At 43.9% G+C, this 14380-nt stretch overlaps 4 protein-coding genes across 7 annotated transcripts; 2 read left to right on the top strand and 2 right to left on the bottom strand.

The window, feature by feature from the left end:
- Positions 1-3989: 3989 nt before the first annotated feature.
- Positions 3990-5243, top strand: RB195_017635 (uncharacterized protein; the record flags this gene model as incomplete). 3 transcript variants are annotated; one of them, XM_064184715.1, is made up of 3 exons in its annotated part: positions 3990-4252; positions 4321-4433; positions 4546-5243. In XM_064184715.1, 3 exons carry the CDS (start codon positions 3990-3992, stop codon positions 5241-5243), a joined length of 1074 nt encoding a protein of 357 aa, XP_064040594.1. The 3 variants fall into 3 exon arrangements, with proteins under 3 accessions (XP_064040594.1, XP_064040596.1, XP_064040595.1); XM_064184713.1 differs by lacking the exon at positions 3990-4252 and having other exon boundaries at positions 4418-4433; XM_064184714.1 differs by lacking the exons at positions 4321-4433; positions 4546-5243 and having other exon boundaries at positions 3990-4295.
- Positions 5244-5807: 564 nt separating this feature from the next.
- On the top strand, positions 5808-7853 carry RB195_017634 (uncharacterized protein; the record flags this gene model as incomplete). Of its 2 annotated transcripts, none has more annotated exons than XM_064184711.1 (4): positions 5808-6226; positions 6289-6404; positions 6816-6912; positions 7808-7853. In XM_064184711.1, 4 exons carry the CDS (start codon positions 5808-5810, stop codon positions 7851-7853), a joined length of 678 nt encoding a protein of 225 aa, XP_064040592.1. The 2 variants fall into 2 exon arrangements, with proteins under 2 accessions (XP_064040592.1, XP_064040593.1); XM_064184712.1 differs by having other exon boundaries at positions 5814-6226.
- A 561-nt stretch (positions 7854-8414) lies between these two features.
- Positions 8415-8672, bottom strand: RB195_017633 (uncharacterized protein; the record flags this gene model as incomplete). The annotated part of the gene is made up of 1 exon (XM_064184710.1): positions 8415-8672. The coding sequence occupies one exon, from the start codon at positions 8670-8672 to the stop codon at positions 8415-8417; it is 258 nt and encodes an 85-aa protein (XP_064040591.1).
- Positions 8673-9248: 576 nt separating this feature from the next.
- Positions 9249-12620, bottom strand: RB195_017632 (uncharacterized protein; the record flags this gene model as incomplete). The annotated part of the gene is made up of 4 exons (XM_064184709.1): positions 9249-9263; positions 9363-9452; positions 9510-9565; positions 12539-12620. The coding sequence occupies 4 exons, from the start codon at positions 12618-12620 to the stop codon at positions 9249-9251; spliced, it is 243 nt and encodes an 80-aa protein (XP_064040590.1).
- Positions 12621-14380: the final 1760 nt, after the last annotated feature.

The following is a 14380-nucleotide window of genomic DNA, read 5'->3' as shown; positions in this document are numbered from 1 at the left end:
AGTTCCCTACTACTTAACCACATTTTCTTTCTGCATTGCTTCGAGCGCAGCTACTCCCTCTTCACACCGTTTTGACCCTACTAGATACATCATTCGTACTAATCATTCAATCCGAACGCTCCGGCAACTTGTCGATTCTCTTCTGAGGGACTGAGGTTGGGACCTGAAGAACTCGGCGAATACCTTCATGACGTTAGCTCCAGTCTTGAAATTCTTTCCATCTCGGCAGCACTGAGGGCTGCTAAAGAGCGAGCAATCAGAGGAAGCGAGGTCCGGGTTATAAACAGCCTGCGGGATTCCTAGCAAGTTATAGCTCCCCGGCTCGGCATTTTCAGATTTGCTCTGTGGTAGGCGTCGTGGTAAAGAGCTATTTCGGCCCTTTGTCTTCGTGTGAGATCGATCAAGGCCTTCAGTGCATTCAGTTAGAGACGTAAATTTTGGTGTTAACAATTTCTTTTGGGCAAAGCTCCCGTTTATCGACTCGACCACAAACAGGAGACACCTTTTCAAAAACTTTTTCGAGGTGTATATTGTGCTTCGGGGCCGGTCGAACTCCTCATCGCGAGTCACCCGATGTCTCCTCATTGCTGGGTTTCAATAAATAATCCACTTTTCATCTTTGGTAATAAGCATCTTAAGAAAGCCGCTTCTCTCTGGGGAGAAGAGAGTGTTTGTGAACTCTGTCAACTTTCGCTAGGTCGTGCGCAATAGAGGAATTCCTATCGCTAACTCCTTGATGAAAGCGTGCGGGTTCGCCCCTCAGCGTCCCGTAGTGAGTCGATGTCCACCTCCAGTGGATCGTTCAGAATCAACCAAGGATAGTCGCCATTCTCGAATTTGGTGACCAAGTCGCACATGTGCTGTAAGAAATGACACACTCGCCCTGTTTACTTATATTTAAGCTACATATCTGAATTAAGTTGGCTTGGGCCTGTATTGCATTCAAAACAGAATTGTGGTAGAGAAGGGGAGCGTGGAGAAGATTGATATTCCCAAGATGATACCTGTGTGTCACACCGACATCTTAGGAGCAATTTGGTGTATGGTGGTGATTGTGGTGAAGTTCCAAAAGGTGCACTTTTCTCACCCACCAAACAACACGTACGAGCATAAGCGGGAAATACGAGCGAGTCATAAAATCTTTAGAAAAGGAAAAGATCACCTCTCTTTCCGCTCTTCGGTAGGAATACAGAAAACCCTTGCGCATATAAAGGTTGTTGTTCCAAGGATGCTCGACATTGATCCCCTCTGCTCGCAACAGTCCACTGTTGTTTCGAAAATCAGATTTCTGGCTGTATGGATCGCTGCATTCGCATCTTAGTGAGGTAATGCGGTGCGCTGTAGAGCTAAAAATCTATCAAAGTAGTGACACTTTTTTTCTTTCTCCAAGCGGGGATCTTGGTGGTACACCAGCGCACCCCTAGGCAACAATGCTTACTGTATACGGTGGGGCAAGGCGACATGCTTGGTGCAGTTGCGTGAGCGGCTGGGTTTGAAGCGACACACTCGTGCTAGCACTAATTACCGCTGCACTCGGCGACGGTCCTACCTCGATCCCAACCACCGCCGCTTTGAGCGCAGCCGCTTACGCAACTGCATCGAGATTAGTGTCTTTTTGACTCTCCTTTGTCTGAGTCGGGCCAAATTCCATTCTTTTAACACCACACTTCCTTCCACGTTGGCCTAAACTTCATGGGCCTGCTGGATGCTTTACAAACAAGAGGAAAATGAAGTGAGTTGCAGAATACTTAACTCAGAAAGTAGTACTAGAAATACTGCAAATTAAATAGCGGATTCGGAGATGTAATACACTTCAAATAGCTGAGGTCAGTGGCATCAGGTCATCGAAAAGGCAGGTGATCTAATTATGCACATAAGGCATTTACCAGATATTGTCAAAAAAGAGGACTCTACCTACCTGAAAATGTCTCTTTCAGTTTATTTCTTCCAGCAGGCTCGACAGGTTCCCATTGCTCACCTTAGGGAAGGTGCTAGGTATCCTCTTCTTCCTCAATAAAATAGAAATAGGCAAGTAGATGAAAGCAAGTGGAAGGTAAAGGAAGAGAGAAGGGTGTTAAAAGGACGAAGCATAACCTCTCCGGCGCATTAATCTGCTTGGGATCCACCAACACGTCTGACCGGAATTCGGAATCGTTGATGGTTTTATGAAGGCATTTTGACTTATACAATGACTTGCCGGGCCCCGTCGTTGTATCATGTTAAGGTATTTATACTCTGGTCAAGTCTGGCACCATTTGTTGACCATGGAGGGATGAAATGCCCGCTTGTACGCTGTGTGTTGTAAGGGTTTCAGTGCGCTCCTAACCGCTTGGCTACACCGCACCTCCTCGAGAGAGCCTGCGTACGCAATTACGTACGTGCTTCATGTCGCTTGGACCCTATTGTACACCAAAATGGGAACAATACAGGGAAGATTTGCGTGACCCCTGCGCAAGGGCGACATGCAAATTTTTGGAGCGTTCCAAACGAGTAGGGTATTTTTTCAGATAACCATTGTCTCGAGGTTGGGCTGAAGTTCAGGGAAGGTTTTTTAGATAATAAATTAGACAGATTTGTCAGATAAGTGCTTGATTTGCACAATATTATACTGGGTGCAACTGAACACCATCTTTTTATCTCTCTGAAGTGCTTTACTGGAATTGACACATTTTCCGTGCAGTTGTCCGTAATGGAAGTTTTTTGCAATCACAACTTCGTGTTGGGAAATTTCCAAAATGTGCACCGCCTAACTACGGAAGTCTAAGTATTACACAAGGATGACTTATTTTAAAGAACAGTTTATGGTAAATGTATGGCGGAACATTCCAAAATTGAGTATTCTAGATAGGTCAAATCATTTTACGTTGGGTTTATCTGGTACACTGCTATCTTCTTTTCATTTGTTCACAATTAATTCATATATTTAAGGATTGAGCTAGATCGAAAGACGCAATCCACTTTCAATCCCTGCTGATGTGGGTGATTGGACAAGAAGATGGCAAGTTTTCTTCATATTCTGCGATATGTTTTTACTAAACCAAACAATCTTGCTTACTCGCTGACAATTCATATACTTTGGAAAGAACTATGAAGGAAACCTAATAGTTGTTTCTGCAGTAATTGTTGATGACAGGAAATGTTGCCAATTGCTGGGTATTTTTTTCATAGAATTAATCGGTGAGCTAAATTGAAAGATGACATGGTCTCACGGTTTTCTAACCCTTATAAATAGACACGAACAACAGGGCGAAAAGGTAATTAGAAGGGAGGCAGGGTGGAAGGAGGCGGACGGAGGGGGGAGGGACACTCAACTCTGCTCTAATCGACTTACATTTGGAGCTCGAAAAGCGCGCATTACCACTAAGCCTGTCTAGTGAATTTAGTAAAATCATATCATTAGTACCTCCACAACGGTTTACCGCCTCATAGTGGCGTGGAGGTGACTCTGGGCGTCGAACTGCGATGCACAGCGGAGGTTCGTCCTCCGGTAGGGTCTCCCAAGCTGAGAAGGAATTCGACACATCCGACATTCCGACTTCTCGGAATAGGAAGCCTAGCTAAGAGTAAACCACTGCTAAGATTCGCCACCGTCTCGGCAAAATGTGGCAAGGTGGCTCCCCGATCCATATAGGTTGGGCGACGACCTCTAACTAAGCTCGCCGTGGCATGGCTGCTTAGTTTGGGGAAAAGTCTTTTTGCCACTCCAGCATATGCACTGCCTCAGTACCCTGCACACTGGGCCCTGCCGTCTCAGACGTCGGCCGGTACCGAGAGGCAATCAAATCTCAGGTTGCTCAGGACGTCATTCATTCTGGACCAAGGCGACACACGCACGACTCGCCATGGAAACTGTTTCAGACTGTGTACTTACAACGCGAGAACAATGTCCACAGACGCTGACCTGCATGCCCTTCTCGGAGCTACAGAGCGTATCAAATTTCACGTGATTGCTCTGCAGGACCACGTGCAGAAGGAGCGACGTACGACAGATGAATGACGGTACACTCGTCATTCGTGGACAGAACGTTCCGTCGCGGAATGTGGGTGGTGTTGGTTTTGTTGTGCACCCATCTGTCGTCCATCTTGTCGATTCTCACGAGATCCTGTCACCTCGTCTGGCCATTCTTCGCCTCCGCCCTCTGCGCCAAAGACCTATCAGTATCATCAACTGCTACTCACCAACATCAGCATCTGTTGATTCCGAATTAAACGCGTTTCACGAGGAGCTGGAGGAAGTAATCCGCAACGACAAGTTCTTCTACAAATTCGTTGTCGGAGACTTCAACGCAAACTAGGAAAGGCCACAGAAGAGGAATACAGAATTGGAAGATTTGGACTAGGGGACCGGATTGAAAATGGTCATCGTCTCGCCGGGCTGTTGTCCGCCGCTCGCCTCTTTCATGGAAACTCTCTTATCATGAAGAAAGATCATCGTCGGTGGACATGGAAATCGCCCAACGGCGCGACTCGTTCGGAGATCGACCACATACTCACCAACCGAAGGTGTTGTCTACTTGACGTCTCAGTAGTACCATCCTTTTGTAGTGGTTCTGATCACAGCCTCTTTGCTGCGAAAATACGACTTAGCCACACGAGAACATCTGCAACGAAGGAGAAAAGAAGTCGTCTACGTCGATTTCGTACACGAGGACTCCTTGTCCCAAGGTGACTGTCACATCAAGGAGGACCCAAACGTGGACTACGAGTTGCTGCTCAGAGGATTACGAGCCTGTGCTGCGTGCTTCCAAGCCACGACAAACTTGGATCGAATTTCGAAGACCAACAAGGAATTGTTGGAAAAAAGAACTGCTTTGAGGCTTGATCCGAATGCATCGCACATTGAGCCGTTAGTAGCAAATACTAGCTGCAGAAAAGCGTTGCACGAGGATCTTTCGAAATACAGGCAGAAGAAGATTCTGGAAGCAGCACAAAGAAGAACGAGTTTAAAGAAATGGCGCAGGGACCTCCGCAACTATAATATTCCGCTAGTTTCTTTGCTGAGCGAAGACGGGACTCGCACGTCTTTTCGTCGTGAGATGGAAATCATTACGGAGAGGTTCTACTCGAACCTTTTCCGTTCATCAACTCTTGTGTCAAGCCCGATCATCTCCACTGGTGAAGCTCCATCACGGATTCTCCCTTCGGAAGTACGAGTCGCTATCAAGAGCATGAAACCTAGCACAGCCCCCGGACCTGATTTTCAGCAGACTTTCTGCGGGCTGGTGGCCATCCACTTCATGTAATCTTAGCAGCGCACATGACATCCTACCTTTAGAAAGAAAGGATCCCAGACCAGCGGAAGATCTCTCGAACCGTTCTTATCTATAAGAAAGGTGACCGAAAGGACCTTCAGAACTACCGTCCGATATGCTTGCTGAGCGTGTTATACAAAGTGTTCATCAAGGTCATCCTTACGCGCATATCCAGGACGCTGGATGAAGCCCAGCCTCAAGAACAGGCTGGATTCCGTCAGGGGTTCAGCTGCTTGGACCACATCCAGACCATGTCGAGGGTCATAGAGGTTGAAGAGAATGAAATCACTTTCTTGGGAAGAAAGGAGCATACGTGTTGATGGAGGATTTCTCTCGAACCTTCGTTTCGCGGACGACATCATTCTCTTATCGAGCAGTACCAATGAAGCAGAAACGATGCTCAACGAATTGAACGAAGCAGGGAAGAGAATAAGACTGCGAATAAACAGAAAGAAGACACAGTTCATAAAGAACGCCTACTGCGAGTACGAAAGAGTACAACTTGAAGGCTCCTAAATCGTGGAAACTCCGTCATACGTATATCTCGGACGTTCTATGAACATGGAAAACGACTTGAAGGAAGAACTGAATAGAAGAATGAGAGCAGCATGGGCAGCATTCGCAGCCGTCAGGGAAGCTACGGACCAAGATCTTCGTGCCCATCTCTTCGACTCGACAGTTCTTCCAGCGCTCTGTTACGAAGCGGAGACGTGGGCAGACACCGCTGCCACGTCTAGGAAGCTATTTACTACCCACGGAGCCCTTGAGAGATGCCTTCTGAAGTTTAACCGTCGCACACAACATCTAGTAGGTCTTCGCAGCTTCGACTTAAGAGTAATGTCTCGTCTTCGCGACCCAGCGGAATATGTATCGAAAGCAAAAAATAGATGGGCCGGTCACCTCGTGAGAAGAATCGACGATAGATGGACTAAAAGAACGCTAGAGTGGATACCAAGAGAGGGAGACGCCAACGGGTGGGGTGACGTGTTCGCTATACGAATGGACCAGCTGAGAGCTCAGCTGGATACGGCTCAAGGACCTCGTCAACGTCACTCACGACACTTGAAAACATCTTGGATGACAATAGCGAGGGAACGAAACGAGTGGAAGAGATGCTGGAGCCCGCACGTTCAGTGAAGATGGGCCATCTAAGTAAGTATATCATTAATAGATTCTCCCTTTTTTTTCTTAGCTGCCTTAACCCATATGTCATAGATCCTTTAAGGCTAATGTTTAGGTCTTAGGGCCCGGACTGACTCAGCTATTCACCACAACTGGTGAATTGTCGGTTGCTGAACTATCTTCTTCTCAAATTGGAAAGACATTTGACAGTTGAGAACGGTTTTTTTGCTCTAGGAACGATTTTTCGTACTCTAATGTACAGTTCGATTAGAGCAGTGTTCGGTGCCCCCGCCCCTGGAATTATCTTTTCATTCGTTATTAACATTTTTGCAAGCACTGTAGCGGTGGGATGCTTATATTGATAGTGTGACTAAAAAAGAGACCAATCCTACCTTTGCGAAACTGACGTACATATATTATATGATACACTACTCTTTTCAGATAGATTGATTTGCATTGTCCTCGTCTCCATGACATTTTTACTGGCTACGGCTGTTTTCTTCATCACGAAGCATATCGTCACGTCAAGTCACTCAAGGTAACTAACTTAAAGTACGTTTTTGCAGCCGAAAGAGTTATCGATCCTTCATGATCGAATACTGTGTGCATGAGTTGATTCCGAGTGCTTACACATCAAATGCAGAAATGAAGCGAAAACTAGCAATGTTCGTGGCGTAATATTGGTTTTTCCTTTCTTGTTGGGAAAAAAATCCCATTTTCTTTCTGGTGTCCCTGTCTGTTGAATTCGGGTATGTCGTATGAAGTATCGGCCGAACTTACGGTGTATGTATTCATTTGGACTTTTGAAGGACAATTCAACTACAAAAATCAAAATGCAGATTAGAAATGAAGGCAAAAGTATATAGATTGCTGGGATTCTTTGCTGAGTGAAATCTAGCGGAAACTTCCGATAATTCTCTGAATGCAGTTGATTTGTGCAAAAGAACATTGCAATCATCAAATGCTGAACGGAAAATCCACTACCAGCCGAATCCATCACCGAGTTCAGTTCAGTCAGGTCAGAATGACCTGAGAGCATTGCGTAAGCGGTTCTGCTCGTCGAGGTGAGACCCGCGCTAACCACCAACGGATTGTAGATATGGGCACGGGTCCCACCGCGCCACATCGAGCTCAACAAATTCTGCAATCGCATCAGGCTTCAGGTGATTTTGACTCGAACACGGCTTTGTGTAAAAATATCTGCAGCGGGCTGTACGCGCCCACCAGTCTTTTTGGTCAAGAGGTTACATGTGGAGGTGAGGTGGATCAGGGAGAGTAGTGTGATTTTGCGAGAGAAAAAAGTTCCTAGAAAGGTATTACTTCGACCACGGGCTATTTTTTTTGACTTTTGACCTTTGAGTAAAACCAGCAGTTACAATTTATTTATTTCTTGAGGAATATACTTATTTGAAGTAGCACATCTTTTTTTTCAGATCCATCGAAGACAAGATTGACCAACCATCGTTATCTGACCGCTAATTCCTGCCATATTTCGACATTTAATGTACACATGTTGTAAAAATTACAATTTCTGAATTTATTTAATAAAATACATTACAAAGATGATGTACACCGAGTTGAAAAACAGTGAAACAGACGAATTACAGAAGTCCGTTTGGCAGTAACAGTGTCGGATTTTCTGAAATATGCTGTTTTGAGGTTTCTGATGGATATTTTTGTAATTTTTGCTTTGTTTTCTTGAGATCATATGGAAAAAAGAAGTAGACGAGCTGTAAACATCCTCTGGTTTCTGAAATTAATCCTTGTCATGCCGCGGCGAAGTCATAGACGTCCTGGAGGAATTTTCGGCCATGTTTTGCTGATAATTATTGTAATTGCGTTGTATTGTAATTGTGTTCAATCGAATGTACGCTTCGAGCTATCGATTACTCCAGGCCAGAGGGAGGAGAGAGTGTGTCAAGTAGTGGGGTTCGCCCCTGTGTACTCATCGCAACCACCCGGTCGAACACATTCGCCACCGTCCATACGTACTTTCCGATCAAGCAACCTAGGTACTGTAGAGACCAGCTTGGTATATATTCAATGTGTACATACGTAAACTCGAAACTGTTGCTTCTGTGGCTGGGCAAATGCTTGCAGTTGCGAAGGCGGCTGCGCACGCGGCGCTGCGGTGGTGCGGTTAGGATTGCTCTTCCGAGTACCACTCAGCACTGCAGTCCCCGATGGTCCCACGTCGATCTCAACCGCCAACTTCACTACGCCGCTTCGAGCGCAATCGCCTACGATGCTGCGAGCAGTGTTTGATGTCGTTTTAACCCGACTGTATCTTTTCTCCATCTGTTCGCAATTAACCCATATACTTGAGGATTGAACCAGATCGAGAGGCGCAAACAACTCTTAATTCTAGGAAGGGCAGTTGGGGGCCGGGGCAGGGAGGGAGGGGGGGGGGCACTCAATCGCGCCCTCATATCTGGAAGTGGATAACTCGGGGCACTAAACCTAAGCTTAAGTCTTAGAAGTACTACATGTAAGCTAAAGTTACTAAGATAAAAAAAAGAAGATAGAGCTGCCAGATATAGGAGCGTCAGTGCCCTCATCCACTACCTTTTACCCTTAATTCCTGGTGATGTGGGTGATTGGCAAGAAAATGCCAAGTTTTGTTTTATTTTTGGTCCAGCGATGCTTGCAATGATTTACTAAATCAAGCAATGTTAGTAGCTCAGTGAGGGCGAGTCCAAATATCTTTGTTTATATTTCTTTGCAATTCGTGTGACTTCAAGGAAAGATTTGGAAAAAGCCTGACGGCTATTTTTGCAGTGATTGCTGATAAAAGGAAATGTTAGTGATAGCTGGATATTTTTTTTCATAGAATTAAATGGCCGAGATAAATGAAAAAAGAAAAACGGCGTGTTATCACACTTTTCCAACCTTTAACATTAGCTATCAATAATATTTTTGCAAACACTGGATAAAGGTGTACACAAACAAATTCACTTTTACCAAACCTTTGTATCCTTTTTGTCTCACCTTTGTGTAGCCGCCTTGGTTAGTTGTCGAAATATCATAACAAGTGCTAGTTGGTACTCCAGCGTTATCCTCACGAATGCTTGCGCATCCCTGTGTATCCTCTTATTTAACATAATATTTGAAATTTTTTTCAAAATCTCTGCTCACCTTAGTGTATCCGTCCCAACTGATGCTTAGACCATTTGATTGAATTGAGAATGTAGCTGAAAAGAATTTCGAGCATAAGTTAATCATTACTGGACTTTTTCTTCAAATTCTGTGTTTGTACACAAATTTTCAAGTTCTGTCTTTCCTCGAACTACCGTACCGGACCGACAGACGGAATTTTGGTTGCTACTAACCAGTTTGTACAGTTTCGCATTATCTTCCTTCTGAATTTTGAATCCACCAAATTTGAGTGCTAGTTGGTAGCAATTCAGTGTTAGTGAACCAAGGTTCTTCCCCTTTCGAAGGGTGCAAGGACCACGGTAGGACAGTTGATCCTACTGTGACCTCATAACTAGGCTATGACACAAAAATTAAAGGATTGGAATTCTTGCAATCCGTTTGGGGTGCGCCAACGCGCTCGCTCCGATTCAGACTCGTTTGCGGGTTACGAACGCGTTTCTAGCTTATACAGCGATTTGCGGGGCTAACCGATGTGTCAAGTCAGCGCTTTTATCTTTCCAGACAAGTCTGGTACCAGATTATGGACCTCTAAGATGAGAAAGTTGGTTGGCACTAAAGCGATTTCGAACCATCGACCGATCACAATGGAACCTCTTACCGACTGCGCTACACCCGCCCTACTCAAAAGAAATGGTTAATGATATCGACTGCGTCTTTGCCCGACATGTTGGTTCAGTGTTTTTTTTCATCCCGGCAAAAACCAATCCCCATGGTCAGTCTCAAAAAGGTAATATCGGGCGCTGCCTCGAAGATCTCCCCGCGACTCATTTCCGGGATTTTCGATGAGTAGCGACAACGTCAACTCCATTTCCACTTTCTATTCGCTCCGACAGCTTAACGCTTTGAACCCCACGGGACCTGATCCCGTTAACTTCCAGCAACACAACCTAATAACCGTTCAGGATCTCGAAATGTAAATCCAGCTCTGCAAATTCGATTTCGGTATATAGCTTACATCTCAGACTCCAAAATTTGAAAGAAAAAGAATTCAACCGATCCTCATTTTAACAGTGAGCATGTAATGGATGGATTGAAATTTCGAGAACGGATGAATAGAATCAAGAAAATTCGCAATACGAAGGATTTTAATGGTCATCCAGAGGCCAAAGTGTGATGAAACAGTGGATTCAACTTATTTATTATACTATTATTTGTCTTCCCTATTTCTCTTCTTCTTCTTTGTTCGTTTCCGCGCATAGCATGGGAAGTAATAAAAAGGAATGAGAGTTGCTGAAGTATTTCGAAGCTACAGCATATTTTAGTTGAAGCTCGAAGTGATTAGTTGTAGGAAACGGAGCGTAAAGGATGGCTCTATCTAGAATTTCTGCGAAATGTCCTGGTTCATAGGCGGAAGTGGTGAATTGCGGTAAAATTGAGTTCACGTCTGATTTTGGATGTAAAAGGAAGAGATAACGTCCTATTTTATTGGGTTTTCCAGAATCGGTTTTTTAAAGAGCGTGAGGGAATTGAAATTGAGGGTGAAACGAAGGGTTTGCGGAAGGGAACGGGTTGGGTAGCCTGGAGAGGAGCTATTTATATTATTTGATGCGCGGGAATCCGCCAGCTCACTTTGAGTGATTGTTCGAATGGGGATAGCTTAGAATTGTCAGTGCCATTATTCCCAGAGGTACTCTGAGCACTAATCGTAACCTGAAGACTGGAGTGGAGTGCGCTGGTAACTGCATCGTAAGTGCGATTTTCACCTGTACGCTTTTCAAGTAGGTACTGGGTTCCAATTATTGTATTTTGACGAATATTCGGGGGCAATTTGTTCTTTTCTCAGTTACGTACCGGTTTTCTTTATAGATCTCAAAGAGAAGAATCCAGTGATACATAAATTTAAATTTAAACTTATGAAAGTTCCATTTTATAACAAGTTAAGAGCTAGGAACGGTGGCCAACGGGGTGACTAAGCGTCGGTTTTTGAATGCTAATGCATAGTATTGTATGTTTTTTTTTTAGTTTTAACTTAAACGATGTTGTTTTTCATTTTCTCTGTTTATGCTCTTAAGCGATGGAAAAAATACGGAAGCCTTGTGTGTTAGTCGAGGGCCGATTAGTTCGTCAAAGATCTTATGAGGAGAACAAATTGTAGATTTGTAGTGACTTTAAGCTACAAATGGGGCGCAGTCAGTTAGAGGTCCGCTGTTGCCACACGGCTGATGGTTCGAATCCGCCCTAGTGCTCACCAAGGCTTTCATCCCTCCGACCAGACTTGTTTGGGAGGATAAAACACTGATTTGACACATCGGCAGCCACTGCAAATCATTGTATAGGCCAGCTACACATCCGTAAACCTCAAACGATTCTGAATTGAAGTGAACGTGGGGGTGCATCCCAAGTGGATTGATACACCAGTATCTTTGTCTTTTTACCCTTTATCCTTAGGCTACAAATTACATTAAGGTCTTAAATCAGCTTATATCCCTTTTTATAGGTTTGCCCTCCACATTTGGGAAACGCTGCTTGTCTACGTTTTCTTTTTCTGTCACTTGAGCAATTTAAGAAAAAGGTGAAATCGGTTCAAATTCGGTAAGGGTCCCAATAACTCCCCAATAATTTTTGCAGTAGAGTTTTCGTATATAGGCAGAGGTCTAAGAGACGAGTCACGGCTTCGGAGTCAGAATTTCTTTTCAAATCCAAGGATAAATTCCAAAAGTTTTTGATCCAATGAGAAACACGATTGGTCTACCCGTTTTTTTCACACAAAACAGTCCGTTTGTGCACACATCGGTTCCAGTTTTTCCCTTGCAGTTTCCTTGAATTGGGATCACAGCTGACATATTCATAGAATTAACGAGTTGGACTGCGTTCGACGGCAAATGATCCGTTCCGGAACATGAATGGCAGGTCAGAGGTGTCACTGAAAAACAAAAAATTAGAGGAATCCGTATTTATCAGAGCAAAATAGAAATATCAGTTGCAGGACCTACCCGGATAAAATAATGTCAGGGAAATAATGAAGAAAGAAATCACCATCAGCGCAGTGAGGTTCACTCTCGACTCACCGGTTGTGTTGGTGTCGAAGGGTCGAGGAATATTCATGAGAAGCACCATGGAAACTTCTGGAGAAGCACCATAGATACGCATGCGGAACACAGAAAAGAGAAGATCTCCTGAAAAGCGCTACTCTCTGGTCCCGCCGAGGGAGGACGTTCGTCAGAATTTCTCCTCAACGCGGATCTCGCGGAGTGGCAGCTTGATTGCGCGCATTCATTCTGCCAGTTCTCATTGGAATACGAGGTTGTCCTGGCCCAGTGGCAGGTGTTCCTCGATACTTCGCAGGAACAGAAGGAGCTGCGGCTGTGAGACATTGTCAATATGGGTGCCGTGAACAGCGACCATTATGTCAATTATAACATAACAAACAACGTCTGTGCATACTGTAGCCATACCGAGTAAATATCCTAGATTGTATTAAGTTGATACATAAGTAATGGCGGTTTTCTTAAGATTTAAACACATACCGTGGGAAAAAAAGTTTAGTGCTATGTAACACGTTATTTGGAAGAGCATTTATATCTCTAAAACAGTGTTTTTGTTTTATTTATGCTGGTTTTCCTAATTTTTAGATCTATATTATATTTATCCCCATGCATTCAAAGTTTAGGATACCTTCTCGTTATGTTGTTGATCCCAGAAACGATCTTTTATAAAATGGTTCGTGGACACAAGTAGGACTGTCACCTAAAAATCAAGGTTGTTTCTTAGAAGAACGATGTTTTTTTAGAGTTTTCCAGAGTTTCTGCCTTCAGCTTAAAGTTTAACCGTCTTGAAATTTCTAACGTCTTGTTAAAATAATTTTTAAAGATAAATTATTCCCTCTAAAAAATTCCCGAAGTGTAGAAATGAATTCCTGAGTGCTAATGCCGTGATGTTTGCCTTCCCACAGAGTATCGAGGCTTTTTCCGACGTTAATGGAGGTTATGTGAGTCTAATTTGGTCCAGTAGTATCTCCAGTGCTTCAGAACGAAGCAATATATAGTATTTTGTAAACAAACACATATGTAACACAAATATTTTTGTAAATAGCAGGTTACTTTTCAAGAGCGTTGGTATGGCTGGTGGTCACTGATTCTTGGAACACACTACAAAAATGAGCCGACGTTGAAATCGTGCAGAAACGGGTGGTTACTTGCACCAGGATAATTGTGTTCCACTTCTGACGTCTTTGTGTATTATTTCTGTGGTGTTCACACTACAGTAAGCTATAATGTAGCATAATATGTATTGTCACTACAGAAAATTATAGTATAGCATAATATGCATTGTGCATTACAGCATGACATTATCTTAGAGCACAGTATAATGCGGCACAGTTTCCTTTATTGTAGACAAAAATAGATTGAAGGAGTCACTGATGTTGCGATAAACACGGGCCCACTTCTATTTTTCTTTCCTCTGGATCACCGTACTACGGTGGTAAGAGGAAGTGAATTCCACCTCATCAATTTTCCGATTTCAAAACTTTTACCTCCTCGAGAGAAATCGGGTAATACTTATACATCTACTTGTGAGGAATAATCCATTCCCTCCCATCTCCCTCCTACTTCGTAATCGGAGCAATCTTCCGCATAAAAATTTCCTAAGGTAAACGTCCCCACAGGTGTACTTTTCTTTTTCCGCCTTTCCTCCAGAACTCCTCACTTAAATCCGTACTTCGAGCTACCATTCTCCCCACTCGCACTCTGGTTCTCCACATTTGTGAAGTGGAAAATGCAAGAGATGCTGCATAACAAATGCAACATCCCAGAATTCTAAGCGGTTCCAGGCCTCAGAAAAAAAAGTAGTAGTAAGGTCACGAAAAGTTTTTTTTCTTCGATGAGGCTACTCCTTTCTACCACATTTTG

Source organism: Necator americanus, chromosome II, assembly GCF_031761385.1.
Source record: "Necator americanus strain Aroian chromosome II, whole genome shotgun sequence".
Lineage (NCBI taxonomy): Eukaryota > Metazoa > Nematoda > Chromadorea > Rhabditida > Ancylostomatidae > Necator > Necator americanus.
Note: the sequence above shows the minus strand (reverse complement) of the source record. Positions and strands in the feature narration are given on the sequence as shown.